This window comes from Siniperca chuatsi, linkage group LG24 (assembly GCF_020085105.1).
Source record: "Siniperca chuatsi isolate FFG_IHB_CAS linkage group LG24, ASM2008510v1, whole genome shotgun sequence".
Lineage (NCBI taxonomy): Eukaryota > Metazoa > Chordata > Actinopteri > Centrarchiformes > Sinipercidae > Siniperca > Siniperca chuatsi.
The window spans coordinates 15444251-15458870 of record NC_058065.1 but is presented as its reverse complement, the minus strand read 5'-3'; the positions used below and the strand labels follow the sequence as shown (position 1 = coordinate 15458870).

General features: G+C 40.3%; 1 protein-coding gene across 17 annotated transcripts in view; it reads right to left on the bottom strand.

Moving 5' to 3' along the window:
- The window catches only part of dmd (dystrophin), a 419464-nt gene that overhangs the window by 245575 nt on the left and 159269 nt on the right, over positions 1 to 14620 (bottom strand). For all 17 annotated transcript variants that reach the window (XM_044188364.1, XM_044188362.1, XM_044188369.1 and 14 more), the window contains exons 6-8: positions 11602 to 11703; positions 10499 to 10569; positions 6578 to 6696 (exon numbers count right to left, since the gene is read on the bottom strand). In XM_044188364.1, the coding sequence (XP_044044299.1) occupies positions 6578 to 6696; positions 10499 to 10569; positions 11602 to 11703 (292 nt within the window). The remainder of the gene's footprint in view (positions 1 to 6577; positions 6697 to 10498; positions 10570 to 11601; positions 11704 to 14620) is intronic.

Here is a 14620-nt window from a genome sequence, read left to right as displayed (position 1 = left end):
CCGACCGAAGAGAAGCGATGGAAAGCTACATCAAAGACTCGTTACAGGCAGGCCTCATCTGTGCATCCTCTACAAGAGCAAATGAAGGATGAGTTGGCAGCTTGGGATGAACCCGCCGGCCTGGACGCGATGGTATCACTACGCATTATAATGGACAACCACATACGCGAAAGACGACAGGAACGCACCAGCCGTCCTCTCACCCAGCCTTCACGAAACACGGCTCTCCCCACGCACACAAGACCTGTCCAGGACCACTTCCTGGACAGCAACCCCGGACCCGACACCATTCTCCCTTCTACCTGCGTGGTAGCCACCCTGACATGGGAGGTCGAGTCGTAGTAAGGGAGGCACAGCGAGACCAATCCGACCCTGCTGACGGTCCCCCTAATTGCCTGTTTGTCTCTGATTCTGCTCGCTCCCAGGTGCTCCAGTGGTCCCACAACTCCCGCTTTGCCTGCCACCCAGGCATGACTCGCACACTCTCTCTGCTGGAATGACACTTTTGGTTGGCAACCATGGAGGCGGATACCAGGGACGTTGTGGCCACATGTGCAGTCTGTGCTCGAGGTAAAACCTCCCATCGACTACCTGCTGGGTTACTGCAACCACTCCTTGTCCCCAGTCACCCATGGTCCCACATAGCACTGGACTTTCTTACCGGGTTACCTCCCTCTCAGGGTAACACTACCATCCTCACCATTGTTGACCGCTTCTCCAAAGCAGTTAATTTTATAGCACTCCCCAAACTCCCGTCAGCTCGAGAAACAGCGGACCTCCTGGTCCAACAGGTCTTTCACCTCCACGGAATCCCACTCGACATAGTCTCTAACCGGGGCCCTCAATTCATCTCTCAGGTGAATACGCAATACACACTAGGTGAGAAAGTTTGGTTATCTTCCAGAAACATCCCCTTACGAACCGAATATAAGAAACTGTCTCCCCGCTACATTGGTCCCTTCATCATTGAACTGGGAGGGATATGGGGGGGGGGACGTCATAGTCTGCCACCATGCCCGTACGACCCCTGCAGGCTCTGGTGTATTTTCCTCTCCTTGTGTGTCTTGTGTGTCCTCGTGTGTGTGTATGTGCCTGGTCTGGCTCCCTGGTCTCTCGCCTGCTGCTGATCACTGGCACACCTGATGCCCATTGCTCATCAGTCTCCACAGCATAAATACCTTGCTCTTCCACACTACCAGCGCCAGATCGTTTCCGTACACTTAAAACCCTCCTCGCTGGTGATCGCAGTCACATTCTCCTCCCGGATCTCTGCCAACCTGTTTGCCTGTCCTGTTGGCTACACCGCCATCCTGCCAGCTGTCTTCCCGGCTCTGCCTGCTAGCCAGCTGTCTCCCCGACTCTGCCAGCGACACCTCACGAGCCACTACCACTCTGATCCAGTCCACTCCACTCTGCGGATCCGTTGCCAGGACAACACATCGCCACACCCAGACCAGAACAGAACACACCTCCCCAGTCCCCATGCCTGGATCTTCGCAGTCCGCTCAGGGTCGAACATGCTGCTTCCCCGAGGGCTGCAATAGACGTCTCCGGCGCTACCACTCGGGAAGAGTGCTATCTTCAGTCATCTCTGTTGTTTAAATAAATACTGACTTACCTTTAAATCTACACATTGTGTTCTGCATTTGTGGGTTCTCGATCATGCACTACGACATTTCTAAGATTGTGGTGACCAATGTTTTCTTTGAGAGTGTTATCACTGAAAACAGCAGTGAAATATTTATTCAGGCTTTCTCTTCCACAACCGCCCTCTCTTGGGTCTCAGTCAATGACCTTGTAGATAACTTCAATTCTAAAATTACAAATGTTATTGATGCCATTGCACCCATTAAGGTGAATGCTGTCTCTGGTAAGAAAAGATCTCCATGGAGAAATGCCACACTGGTAAGAAGAGAAAAAAGAGAATGCTGTAAAGCTGAACGCAGGTGGCGAAAAACAAATCTCCAGATTCATTATGACATCTATAAAGAGAGACTTCGCATTTAGAATTTAGAACTGAGAAATGCAAGGCGGTACTTCTTCTCTGATATCATCGCCAAAAATAATAATACTGCACATGCCTTGTTTGCTACTGTCGACAGGCTAACAAACCCTCCTGTGTCAGTAACCTCTGAACTTCTATCTACCAGGGCTTGCAATGAATTTGCCTCCTTCTTCACTGACAAATTCAGAAAATTAGACAGGCAGTCAGTGCTGCCACTTTAAATCAATTCAAATAGCATGACACAATCTGATCCTATCAACCATAAAAACCTGGAGGACATTATACAACATCTGAAATCCTCTTCCTCCTGCCTTGATATTCTGCCAACAGGCTTTTTCAAAAATGTTTCTAATTGCATGGCCTCAGATCTTCTACAAATTGTCAACATGTCTCTTCTCTCAGGTGTATTCCCACAGGCCCTGAAAACTGCAGTCATCAAGCCACTCTTAAAAAAGAACAATCTAGACACGTCACTAATGAACAATTATAGACCCATATCAAATCTCCCGTTTTTAAGTAAAATCATTGAAATAGCTGTTTATCAACGACTGAACAACTTCCTGACATTAAACAACTGTTTTGATGTCTTCCAGTCAGGTTTTCGAGCACACCACAGCACTGAGATTGCTCTTGTTAAGGTCTTCAATGGCATCCACTAAAACACAGACAGTGGCAGAATTTCAGTTTTAGTATTACTGGACCTCAGTGCTGCATTCGACATGGTTGACCACAAAATATTACTAGACAGACTGGACACTGGGTGGGACTTTCTGGTGAATCCTACTTAAAAGACAGGGACTACTTTGTGTCTACAGGTAATTACACATCTGAGCGGACAACAATTACATGTGGACTTCCCCAAGACTCCATTCTGGGGCCTCTTCTGTTTAACATCTACATGCTCCCACTGGCTCAGATTATGGAAAACAACAAAATAAATTACCATAATTATGCAGACAACACACAAATTTACATAACCATATCACCAGGGAACTATAATCCCATACAAGTGCTGAGTAAGTGTATTAAACAAATCAACGGTTGAATGTTCCAGAATTTTCTATATTTCTATATTTTCTATATATTCACTATCCAAATACAGTCCATTTAGCAGTTACCATTTGTTGAAATGTGCTATACAAATACATTTGTCTGGTCTTGACTTGCCTTAAATATTTCTTTGTAAATGTAATGGAATACCACATAAAATTAAACAAACATATCTATTAGGCTTTGATATTCTTTTACTTTTTTGATAGTAAAAGTGTGACAAACAAATCAATTATTTCCTCAATTTTTATTTCAAATGCTGAATCAGAAATACCCTAGAAAATTAATGGAATTTTTTCACTAAAATGCTGCTGACTGGGTATTGTTTACTTCAGTTCCTGAGTCAGTATCATCCTACTGAATTTGGCATTTTATATAATGCTATATGGGTACATGCACATGGCTTCAGTAACAGTTTTGCCTTTAACCAGGAGAAGCTAGGGTCAAGTAAGAAGTAGCATTAGCTGCTAATGCTAGCATTACTTGCCCTGTATTGCCTGCTCCTCTCTATAATTGCTTCTTAAATTAGCATTGAGGTGTGTGACATCATTGGCATACTTAATGATTTTGCTGCTCATTGTGAAGGCTGCTAAAGCAATGTAAATGTCAGGTAGTGCTGTACAACGTAGTCCAAAATTTGTCTTTTGCCATATCGACTTTTTCCGAATTTGGATGACTCTGGCTCTCTCTCTAACTCTTGTATCCATTTTCCGATATGTATCCATTAATCTTTACACCCCTATTGCTGAGTCAGTCATATATTAAATACCACCCTTAAGTCATCACTCACTGGAAAACGGTAACTCTTACCCTAATCCTGTCTAATTTTAAAACCCTTGTTTTAAAAATGGCCTACTTGGCTTGTTCCATTTTGAATGGTTGAACTGCTTCCATTCCTATGCAAAGATTATATAATACAGACATCTGACTAAGATGTATGGACAGGTCGGATCAGTTCAGGACCATAATCAACATTCTCAGCCACAAAAATGGAGAATCAAAGAAACAAATAAACTAATAGTTTGCAGACCTTATATTGACATTATAATTAGTATACAGTGGTGTAAAAAAGTGTTTGCCCCCTCCCTGATTTCTTATTTTTTCGCATGTCTGTCAAACTGTTTCAGATCATCAAACAAATTTAAATATTAGTCAAAGATAACACAAGTAAACACAAAATACTTTTTAAATGAAGAATGTTATTATTAAGGGAAAACAAAATCCAAACCTACATGGCCCTGTGTGAAAAAGTGATTGCCCGCCCCACCTGTTAAAACATAACTTAACTGTGGCTTATCACACCTGTGTTCAATTTCTCTAGCCACACCCAGGCCTGATTACTGGCACACCTTTTCTCAAACAAGAAATCACTTAAATAGGACCTGCCTGACAAAGTGAAGTAGACCAAAAGATCTTCAAAAGCTAGACATCATGCTGAGATCCAAAGAAATTCAGGAATAAATGAGAAAGAAAGTAATTGAGATCTATCAGTCTGGAAAAGGTTATAAAGACATTTCAAGCTTTGGGACTCCAGCAAACCACAGTGAGAGCCATTGTCCACAAATGACAAAAACATGGAATAGTGGTGAACCTTCCCAGGAGTGGCCGGCCAACCAAAATTACCCCAAGAGCGCAGCGACGACTCATCCAAGAGGTCACAAAAGACCCCACAACAACATCCAAAGAACGGCAGGCCTCACTTGCCTCAGTTAAGGTCAGTATTCATGATTCCACTATGAGAAAGAGACTGGGCAAAAATGGCCTGCATGGCAGAGTTCCAAGACAAAAACCACTGCTGAGGAAAAAGAACATAAAGGCTTGTCTCATTTTTGCCAGAAAACATCTTGATGATCCCCAAGACTTTTGGGAAAATACTCTGTGGACTGACGAGACAAAAGTTGAACTTTTTGGAAAGTGTGTGTCCCATTACATCTGATAATAAAAGTAACACCACATTTCAGAAAAAGAACATCATACCAACAGTAAAATATGGTGGTGGTAGTGTGATGGTCTGAGGCTGTTTTGCTGCTTCAGGACCTGTAAGACTTGCTTTTATAAATGGAACCATGAATTCTGCTGTCTACCAAAAACTCCTGAAGGAGAATGTCCGGCTATCTGTTTGTGACCTCAAGCTGAAGCACACTTGGGTTCTGCAGCAGGACAATGATCCAAAACACACCAGCAAATCTACCTCTGAATGGCTGAAGAAGAACAAAATAAAGACTTTGGAATGGCCTAGTCAAAGTCCTGACCTGAATCCTATTGAGATGCTGTGGCATAACCTTAAAAAGGCAGTTCATGCTCAAAAACCCTCCAATGTGGCTGAATTACAACAATTCTGCAAAGATGAGTGGGCCAAAATTCCTCCACAGCACTGTAAAAGACTCATTGCAAACAAAAAAGACGTGTCTGTTATTCCAGAAGAGTACAGGTCTGTTTGAAATGGCATACAAAAAAAAGTTAAAAGGGAACAAATTAAAGTTATAAATTAAAATTGAATACAGTTTAAATTGCTATACATAATTCTACCCACAAAACAAATACACACTACATATATGTGGTCTTGAACAGTCTCCAATGTGCAAATTTTGCAACGATAATACATAATCATTAACTCACATATTTTTGTACAATTTTATTGATTACTTTACCCCCTCCAAAATTTCTATTGAGCACTCTAGGTATTTTCTAAAAGGCAATATCGTTTTTCTGTTAAGTGTAGTAAATCTAGGCCTATGTTTGAAAAAACACTACCACCATTTATCACAGAGAGCTGCCCACCAAAGACAGTGTTGCAATAAACTTTAACCCATGTCAGCTTTAATCACTTTATCCCTGCCTGACAGTTTTGATTAAGAGTCTGTAAACTGGTCTTAGGTCAGCAGCAACCATGGCAGTGATGGATGCCACGAATGTCAACAAATTCTGGGTGAACATACTTGTTAGGCATCTCTGGTGTTATTTTGCACAAAATCAAAGGACTTTTCTGGTAGGTCAGAACATTTTTGCCAATCTATCGGTCAGTTTGTGCATCACTGATTAAGTCCTTCCACCAAGGTGACCACAATTATCGCCATGGCAACACCCAATCACAGCATGACACATCATGTTTAACTGGGTCAATTAAGGTGCATGATTGGAAGGCGTTAAATATGATGGGAGCTGTAACTCACCTCGAACATTCTTCTCTGGAATAACCGGTGTTTCTGTGCATGTGTGCAGCTATGTGTGTGTGTATTACTCATGTTGTGGGGACATAAATCATGTTCACAATCACATCATGGGGACTCGCCTTCCTTTTGGGGACAAAACGCAAGTCCCCATAATGTAAATCGTTACATTTTAGGGTGAAGACTTTAGGGTAAGGGTAAGGTTGGGTTTAGGTTAATGTAAGGAAATTAATGTAAGTCAATGTAATGTCCTCTGAAGTGATGGAAACACAACTGTGTGTGTGTGTGTGTGTGTGTGTGTGTGTGTGTGTGTGTGTGTGTGTGTGTGTGTGTGTATGTATGTGTTAATTACCCTCAGGGTCCAGCAGTCTCTCTATCCCCAGGTGTTGTTCTGCCTTATTAAAGGCGTGTTCCAGTCTGTCGATTGCAGACGTCTTCTTCTCCACTGAGCTCCAATCAAAAAGCTCAGGTCTGCGGAGGCAAAAGAGAAATCATCAGGGATCATATACCCACTGTATCTATATTTCAATTTATCCAAATATAGAGGAATATCCGAAGTATTTAGTAGTTTATGTCCCTGGTTGATCATTTTCTCTGTGCTCTATGTAAATTCCGTTGTATATGTTGAGTAAAAGGAGACAAAAAAAAACATTCTCCAAAGTAAAAGGACTGATATTGTAGTAATAAAAAAGTTCTTAATATTTTTATAGCCTATAGATTTATTTTTTTTAAATGAAATATACTGTAATTGATTCACTTCAGCTGACGCAGTCAGGTTTATTTTTGGAACTACTTTGTCAGCAACCATGAGTGATTTTTAACTGTACATACTCTCCAGTCAACCACCACCTCCTCAGTAAGTGAAAATAGACCATAATAATGCAAAGTAGTATGCTGATTTTGTATGTCATTTGATTTAAACATTTGCTCTGTGAAATCTGCTATTCTTCCACTATCAGTAAACATAACATTGGCATGGAGCACCAAAGCAAATGACCTGCAGGGTGATAGCTTTGGTGTCTGTGATCTCCCACTCTGTATTCCTGTGAGGACACTGCTAACAGATGTTCATGCTAGCTAACCATGATTTAATTTATAATTACATAAGTCCAGGCCTAACACCCAAACTCTCATGGGTATCCATAGAGGCAGATTAACATTGTTTCACTTCTGCAAAGCCATTCATCCACCTATTCATCCGGCATTCATTCTTTATCCATTGACTTATTAATTTGTACATTCACTTATTCATTTACTTGTGTAATACAGCTTTTCTATATAATATTACAACTTCACTACACTGGGTATAATTGTTGCCCTTATTTAAACTCAAAAATCATTGAGGCCTGGCCCTCATTTACAATGATGTTGAGTAACAATTTAAATGACTTAAAAAGATACAAAATAATAAAAGATACAAGATAAAGAAAACAATTAATAAAAACAAGCATATAGTACAGTTCATAAAAGAACAAATTCGAAAACAATTCAATTAAAAACAGGTACGAACAGAAGCTGAATAGTTCTTATCATGGATTTAAATTCACCAAGGGGTTCCAAAGTATTCATTTTTAGGGTGCTTTGTAAAGAGTTCCAGGTAGTTGGAACATAGAAACTAAAAGCAGATCTTCCAAGCTCAGTACAAACATAGTAGCATAGATGTGACCTTCCCAATAAGGGCCTTGTAGATAAACAAATAGATATGCCTATCACTTCTCTTTGACAGAGAAGACCACCCATCTTTTTCATACAGGATGCAGTGATGAGTGCTATAAACATTACCAGTAATATACCTAAAAGCAGAATGATAAACAGCATCCAAGGGCTTAAGAGTAGCATGCCTATAAATCACATCCCCATAATCCATAACACAGAGAAAAACAGCTTCAACAATCCTTTTCCTACAAAACATAGGAAAGTTAGTTCTATTTCTATACAAAAAAAATAAAAATTTTGTCATGATTTGTTGACAAAGTATTTTATATTATGTATAAATATGTTATATTTAACTCTCTCAATACTGGATCCTTGCACAGTGGAAATAAGAATGTTTGTATCTCTAGATCTAGGAAACAACATAAAGTTTTATGTGCATTCAATACAAGTTTAAGATCAAGGGCAGCTTGGAGAACGTTGAAGGAATGTTGCAGGTTCTCCACAGCTAGCTGAGTCGGCAATACAATAAAATATTGTATCATCAGGGTATAAATGTGCATGGCAGTTAGTTAAAAATGAATTAATTGACCCTTGTGGAACACCTTAGTTATCGGTAAAAACAAATAGTTCCCAAGTTCACTGACTGCTGTCGATCAGATTTGGAGCTTTTTTCCTATCTTTGTTCAAGAGCGTGGTCTTTCAATTTGAAAGCAGACATTTCACGACCGCACAGAAGCAGCCTGAGTGCAAGGAAGGAGGGCTGGAAGGCAAAAAATTAAATAGTAAATATAGTATACAGTCTGTTAGCAAACACACCAGTCTGCAGTGTAGTTCCCTTCAATGACAAACCTGAGAATTATACAATTACATTAGGCTTCATGATCAAAGGAAGCGTTTCTTTCACGTCTCCACCATATGCATGCTCCCTCTCCCTTGCTCATCCATATGTGCACTCTTTTCGTTCTCTCTCTCTCTCTCTCTCTCTCTCTCTCTCTCTCTGTCCCTCCTGACATCACGCTTGCAAGGTACAGTATAGAACAATGGACTAATACATATGATAATAAATGGATAAAAAGCAAAGCAAATCCTTTCTCCCACCACAAATACTTAACATTATATAAGTTTAAACTTTTTTATCAACTAATTTTAGGGGGTGGTGCAGCAATCAGTTACATACAGTGGCTGAAGAAGAACAAAATGAAGACTTTGGAGTGGCCTAGCCAAAGTCCTGACCTGAATCCTATTGAGATGCTGTGGCATGACCTTAAAAAGGCAGTTCATGCTCAAAAACCCTCCAATGTGGCTGAATTACAACTATTCTGCAAAGATGAGTGGGCCAAAATTCCTCCACAGCGCTGTAAAAGACTCATTGCAACTTATCGCAAACGCTTGATTACAGTTATTGCTGCTAAGGGTGGCCCAACCAGCTATTAGGTTTAGGGGGGCAATCACTATTTCACACAGGGCCATGTAGGTTTGGATTTTGTTTTCCCTTAATAATAACAACCTTCATGTAAAAACTGCATTTTGTGTTTACTTGTGTTATCTTTGACTAATATTTAAATTTGTTTGATGATCTGAAACATTTAAGTGTGACAAACATGCAAAAGAAATCAGGGAGGGGGCAAACACTTTTTCACACCACTGTATATATATACACATATATATTAAACATTTAGAGGTTTGTCAACAGCAGTAAACTATATGTGGGGAATTTACTGTGAACAAACGACTCATGGGAAATTTTAATCATAGCAAAAACATGACACTCAAAAATTGAGAATTGAGAGGATTCAACACATTACTATCAGCAACACTAGCAGCTCAGCACACTGGTTAGAATATGCAGCTTCTTCCATGTCCACACGTTGGACTGATTAGCCTTAAAGGTCCAGTATGTGCGGTTTGCAACCATTTGAATACAACTCGCATCACCCTCCGCTTCCATGCATGTAGGAGAAACTACGATGGCCGTAAAACTGGCCCTATTTAGAGCCAGTGTTTGGTTTGTCCATTCTGGGCTACTGTAGAAACATGACGGTGCAACATGGCGGCCTCCGTGGAAGGGGACCCGCTCCCTATGTAGATAAAAACGGCTTCTTCCAAGGTAATGAAAACACAACAATTCTTATTTTCAGGTGATTATACACTAATTAAAACATATTTATAAATATTATATTCCATTTCTGCCAATAGATCCCCCTAAATGTTACACACTGGACATTCAAATGCAGACTATGCAATTCTTCTACTTGGCTTCCTGTAGCAGTGCATCACTAAGAGCTAGCTGGCTTGCTAGCTGGCACTACCGGACATATTCTGTTTCTTTCCCTTTCTCCCTTTTTTATATCTTTTTTTCTTTTTTCTGAGTACTTAGTACTGATGGGCTCATTTTCCACCTCCAAGTATATCTATTTAATAATATGTGTGAACAAGACCACAATTTAGGCAGCCAAATAAATCCCATTTCATATCTCCCTCTCCCTTTGACATTCTGTTGTCTATCCACTCCTCTGTGTCTATTGCTTTATTTTCTTTCTATTTCTCACTCCTAACACACACACACACACACGCACACATGGGCACACACACACACACACTACCCGTTTTACAGTACCTGTGGCTGTGGATGAGGGCATTGAAGGCCAATCCATCATTCCAGCTACTGGAGAAGTTAACCACGTTGACCTGAGGACAGAGATAATGGATATTAAAGAGCCAACCTGTGAATGCAGTATGACACCCACTGTTGAAACACTGTCACCCCAGTACTGGTTTCCATTTTTATAGGTATATATTAGACTGAAGACATCTTTTCTCTCTCAAATTGAGCTTTTAATACATGGAGTTACAGACTACCTTGGCTAAAAATGGGTTGCAAATGTAATACAAAGCTGCATGGAGCTTGGGAAGTACTGACGTCAACCACTTGAAATGTGTAGTCATTTTTGAAACAATGTGTCTTAAATTGTACACAAATGTAACCAAAAGTAGTCTAACAGTTTCTAACAGTGACTGTTGATTTTGTTGGCTGAAAGGACAACTGTCTCTAGAAGATTTTATTACAGAAGCTGTAGTTAGCTAACATTAATATATAACTGTACTGTATACCCTTCTACAAATACTGAATAGGCCCTGTCCAAAGACATCATCACTACCACTGAAATTCTAAGTTAATAGGATTCTTTTTGTACCCTGAAAACATATTTTTAGGACTTAGGCTCAAGTCTCTCTGTCTTTTAGTTTCATACTTATAAAATGATAATCATCTGATGGCACTAATCCCAGATCTGGAACACCACCAAAACCTAATCCATTATTCCTTGGCCCAAAGCCTATCTGTCTACCAAATTTCATGAAAATGTGTTCATGACAGGTTTGAGTTATCCAGTCAGACAGATAGACAAACGACTAGAAAAACACAAGGTCTTTGACAGGGGTAAAAACATTCTATACCACTAAAGATGAAATGGAGACAAGACGTCACTTCATGATACTCATTAGACTTGAAGCTATAGCTTTTAAATGGAGACTGATATGGTCAGTTAATAAGACAGCTATTTTTTATGGAGTCACGGGTTTCCTAAAAACACAGGAGAGACTGCTTTAGAAGAGAACTACTGTACAACAGCAAATGGAAGCTGTAGTTTAACAACAGATCCAGTGTGACTGCCTGTGGACTGAGGATAATAAGACTGAGTGAGAAGTAAAAGAACAGACCTGAGGATACTGGCGTGTGTTCTGACGAACCCAACTCAGCAGAATCTTCTCACTGTTGGTCTGCTGTAGGCCCGCCATCACATCCTTCATCACATCCTTTACCTATGCACAAATGCAAATACAAAGTATAGCTGGTGTAAAAACTTAACATACATGCAAAGTCGATGCAGATATTTTTCTCAAGACGTACACTGTTGCACTATCATGACAGTCTAAAGCCGTGGCCCCTAGAGTGTGCAATGTTCATTACACCTCAACGTGAAGGTTTTGGATGGAACAAATAATGTAATGACAATTTAGAGGGACTAAAAATGTCATGTTCTAGAGGAAAGTATATTGGGATCATTAGCATGAATAAGTTCATAGCAATCTGTCCATTAGATTATGACATAATGTTGTGTTGATATTTAGTCCTGAGGGATGGTTAAAAGGAAAGTCAAGGGGTGTCCTAGATGGAAAAGGTTTATCCACCAGAGAGCACGAGTATCCATGGCAAATTTCATGGAAAGCCAGCTAGTGATGTCCTGTGTACAAAGGTGAAAGTTTGACTTTACATTACATTACATTTATTTAGCTGACTCTTTTATCAAAAGAGACTTACAATAAGTCCATAAGTACATCAACTTCCATAAGTACATCACCTTCATCAAATATGCTTAACTGCTGCACTAAATTTAGAAACAATAAAAGAGAGTGTTTTTTAATGGGCCAAGGTGCAGTCTGAACAGATGAGGTTTCAGTCTGTGATGGTAGATGTGTACAGTTCCTGCTGTCCTGATGTCGATGAGGAGCTTGTTCCAACATTGTAGAGCTGTGAGTGTGCTCTGACAGGAAACCTCATTAAGTGTCCAAAATGGAAAGGGTTCATCCTCTGGGGAATAAGGCTGTGCTCAATAAATTTCATGAAAATTGTCAATTAAATATTTCATATTTTTTCCATGCTCTAGGGGATTTTTTTTTTTTACAGACATTCATGGTCCCCAGAGGATGAATCCTAATGACTTTCATGACCTCTGACTTTTCCTCTAGTGCCACTGTGAGATTGACAATCTTGGTTTTGAATAAAATATCTTGACAACTGTTGGATGGTTTGTCATGAAATTTGGTACGGCTATTCAAGGTCCCTAGTGGATTAATCCCAATGACGATGTTGATCTTGTGACTTTTCCTCTAGTATCACCTGCAGATGAAGGTTTTCCCTTATTCAGTGAAATACCTTGACATCTATTGGAAGGACCAGCAGTTGGCATTTTTTGGTTCATAGTGAAATGTCTCAGCAAGGGATTTTGTACAGACATTCATGTTCTCCAATGTATGAATTGCAGTAACTTTGGTGATCCTCCAACTTTTTATCTCACGCCATCATCACAGCATTTTTTTTAGTTGTCCAATACTTTGGTTTATGACCAAATACCTGTAACTCTCACATCAGCCTCAGCTGTATTGAATTTAGTGTTACTTCGCAAATGTGCAAATTTTGACCTGAGGAAAATTCAGCTAATAGCTATTGGAGCCAATGGTGGCACTAGATGAGTAAAGTCATGAGGTTATTAAGATTCAGAATAATAATGAATCATCCTGTGGGGACTACCAATAGAAATAGAAAACTTAATGACAATCATGCCAGGAGTTGTCACAATATCCTGGTCTTGACCAAAGTGTTGATGGTCAGATGGACCTAAACACCAACTGATAAAAATGTAACTATTAGTTTGTCCGGCCAATGTATATAAGTATGCAACATGTGTACAAATATGAGGCTTACAAGTGATTTTATGTTTGTCATTCATACAAGAAACACAAACTGGATTTTTATTCAATTGGCATGGGATAGTTGAGTAGAGCTGCAAAACCAACACAAAAATGCCTGTTTAAATCCAATATCCACCTAGAGAGAACAGACATGCACAGTAGCAGTTGGCTACTGTTAGCAGTTACCATCAAACACAACCATAACCACTCTCTCTCGCTCATAAACACTTACATACACACAACAAGGACTCCCCTGATGGACAGAACAACAGATAACGAAATCCATGCAAATATGATGCCTGACGATGTAACATTACCATAAAGAGAAATTTTTTTAAAATCTGCTGCTTTCTAGCAAAGTTTTGATGTGGCCTGTCAGTGGATACTTTGCATATTCACACACACACACACACACACACACACACACACACACAGGTACCTCCACATGGCAGCACAAACTCAGTCAAAGGACACTTGTGTACACACATATCCATGCACAAGCCTGTGTGTGGATATGGTTGCATCCTCACAGGCTGGATTTTTGGCAGTTGTGAGTGACAGTTTTGGAGCACTTGTTCAGGGCTCAGGGGGGAAGAGAGAGAGAGAGAGAGAGACATTATGCTTTTCACTGCCCGGTTGTGCATTGCTTATGCATATCTTACCCTCACCTTTCTATCAGTCACATATGCACACACACAAACATACATATACATACAAAAAGGTGTTTTTTGTTTCCCTCCACTCCTTTCTTTCTCCCCCACTTTGCTCCTAATTTCTTATACCACTCAACTCTTCTACTCTGCCTCGCTCTCTATGCTTTCTGCACTCCGGCACATACACACACACACTCTCATGCAGCGAGGCAGTGCAATGAGTGTTAGCGGAGCTCTGAGCAGGGGGTGGACAGAGGAGTAGAGGACAGAATGAGCAAAAAAAAAAAAAACACACACACACAGTTGCATAAAGAGATGTAAAGTAATGGAGTAAGAAGAAGCAGGAAAGAGTCATTCGTGCTATTACACACTCACAGATACACACTCACACACAATGTGCAACTAAACCTATTAATAGAGTTCGTTGTAATTTGGTGTCGAGGTGAATTCCCAGCAAAGGTACTCTCACATACACACACACACACTTACACACACACAGGTTTGTTAGCGATTCCTCATAGAATGTGGCCTGCCGGGTAAAAAAGGGACTCATTTGGTAGTAGGTCACTGCATGCATTTCCACTTTAATTGGAGGGGCGCTTTGACAAAGCCTG